The sequence below is a fragment of the Aplysia californica genome, unplaced genomic scaffold, assembly GCF_000002075.1.
Source record: "Aplysia californica isolate F4 #8 unplaced genomic scaffold, AplCal3.0 scaffold00055, whole genome shotgun sequence".
In the NCBI taxonomy this organism is placed as follows: domain Eukaryota; kingdom Metazoa; phylum Mollusca; class Gastropoda; order Aplysiida; family Aplysiidae; genus Aplysia; species Aplysia californica.
In genome coordinates, this window is record NW_004797325.1 from 968904 (window position 1) to 970303 (window position 1400).

At 37.1% G+C, this 1400-nt stretch overlaps 1 protein-coding gene across 1 annotated transcript in view; it reads right to left on the minus strand.

The window, feature by feature from the left end:
* LOC101848728 (complement C3) overlaps positions 1-1400 on the minus strand; it is a gene marked incomplete in the record, with an annotated part of 82021 nt that overhangs the window by 4590 nt on the left and 76031 nt on the right. The window contains 1 exon segment of the mRNA XM_005092954.3: positions 133-216. Within this exon segment, the coding sequence (XP_005093011.2) occupies positions 133-216 (84 nt within the window).

Genomic DNA, 1400 nt, shown 5'->3' on the forward strand with positions numbered 1-1400 from the left:
GCACACACACACACACACACACACACACACATTTGCATTCACACACTCAGAATAACCTAGTATTGACATGACAAAGCACGCCAAGTAAACTTGTATTTTTTATTATTTAACGTATTAAAAAAAATTACTTACCGGTCTTGTTGATAGATAGAACATGAGCCTCGATCTCTACCCATTGATTTGTTGCTTTCACGTTATGAATCTGAAGTTGGTAAGCTGAAATAACATGAAAGAAAGGAAAGCTTGACGATAGTAAAAGTATTCCGCAAAACAGGCTTTTACTGTTACCTTTTCACTTTTCAGATGAACGATTTTCACGTGGGAAAGTAAGAGATACTGTCGCCAAAAAATTGACCAAAGGCAAATAGTAAAAGGTCCGTTAAATATTTTAAAGGTGTGGTTGTAATCTATATATATATACAAAGCACACATAAAATCTTAGCTATATTATGTAATTTTTAGAAAGATGTAATCCTCAAGATGAACGCCCTGTTACAAACTTCAAAAATAATATGATGGCAAATAAATAAAAAAAAAACTAAAGACAACACCAACCCCCCCCCCCAATAATGATAACATTTATTGCGAATTGTTTTACACACTTTAGATCATTCAGCGGGCTGAGGGAGACACAATGTCCTAGCAGACAAATGGGGATTTTAGATTAATGAAGCGAGCTGACAAGATGAGTAACCTCTCGCAATCCATAAATAGAGGTGTTGTCCGAAAGTATGACACATCAAATTCATGTATCATTTCATATGATCAATTGTACAAACCCACTGCTCAAACTTTTAGTACCTATACGTGTTCATAGGTTTTAAAACCGAGAAATGACTGATGTCGTTGTTGCAGCAACAGCAGCAACAACAACAACAACAACAACAACAACAGCAGCAACAGCAACAACAACTCACGGTTTCCACGTGTGGCGATAAAGTGCCTATCGATATAATATACCACAAACGCCGGAGACCAGGCCAAAGACGAGAAGTCAAACGCTATGAGGCGACACTAACGTACAGCTAAAACAGCATCAGTGTGACGGTTATTACCAACCCCACCTCTACTGTCACGAGTATAGGTTCAACAATTGCAGCAACAACAGCGGCACCCCCCAAAAACAAAAACAAAAACAAAAACAACAGCAACAAAAAATAAACAAAACAAAAATAAATTACTTAAAAAAACCCACCAACAAACAAACAAACACAAAAAACCAACAACAACGACATCAGCAGTATATCTAGAACAGCAACGGGGTTGACACCATCATCAATATCAACAAAAGCAGCTAGCAACAACAACAACAACAACGACAACAACAACAACAACAACAACAACAACAACAACAGTAACAACAACAACAGTAACAACAACAGCAGCAACAGCAACAACAA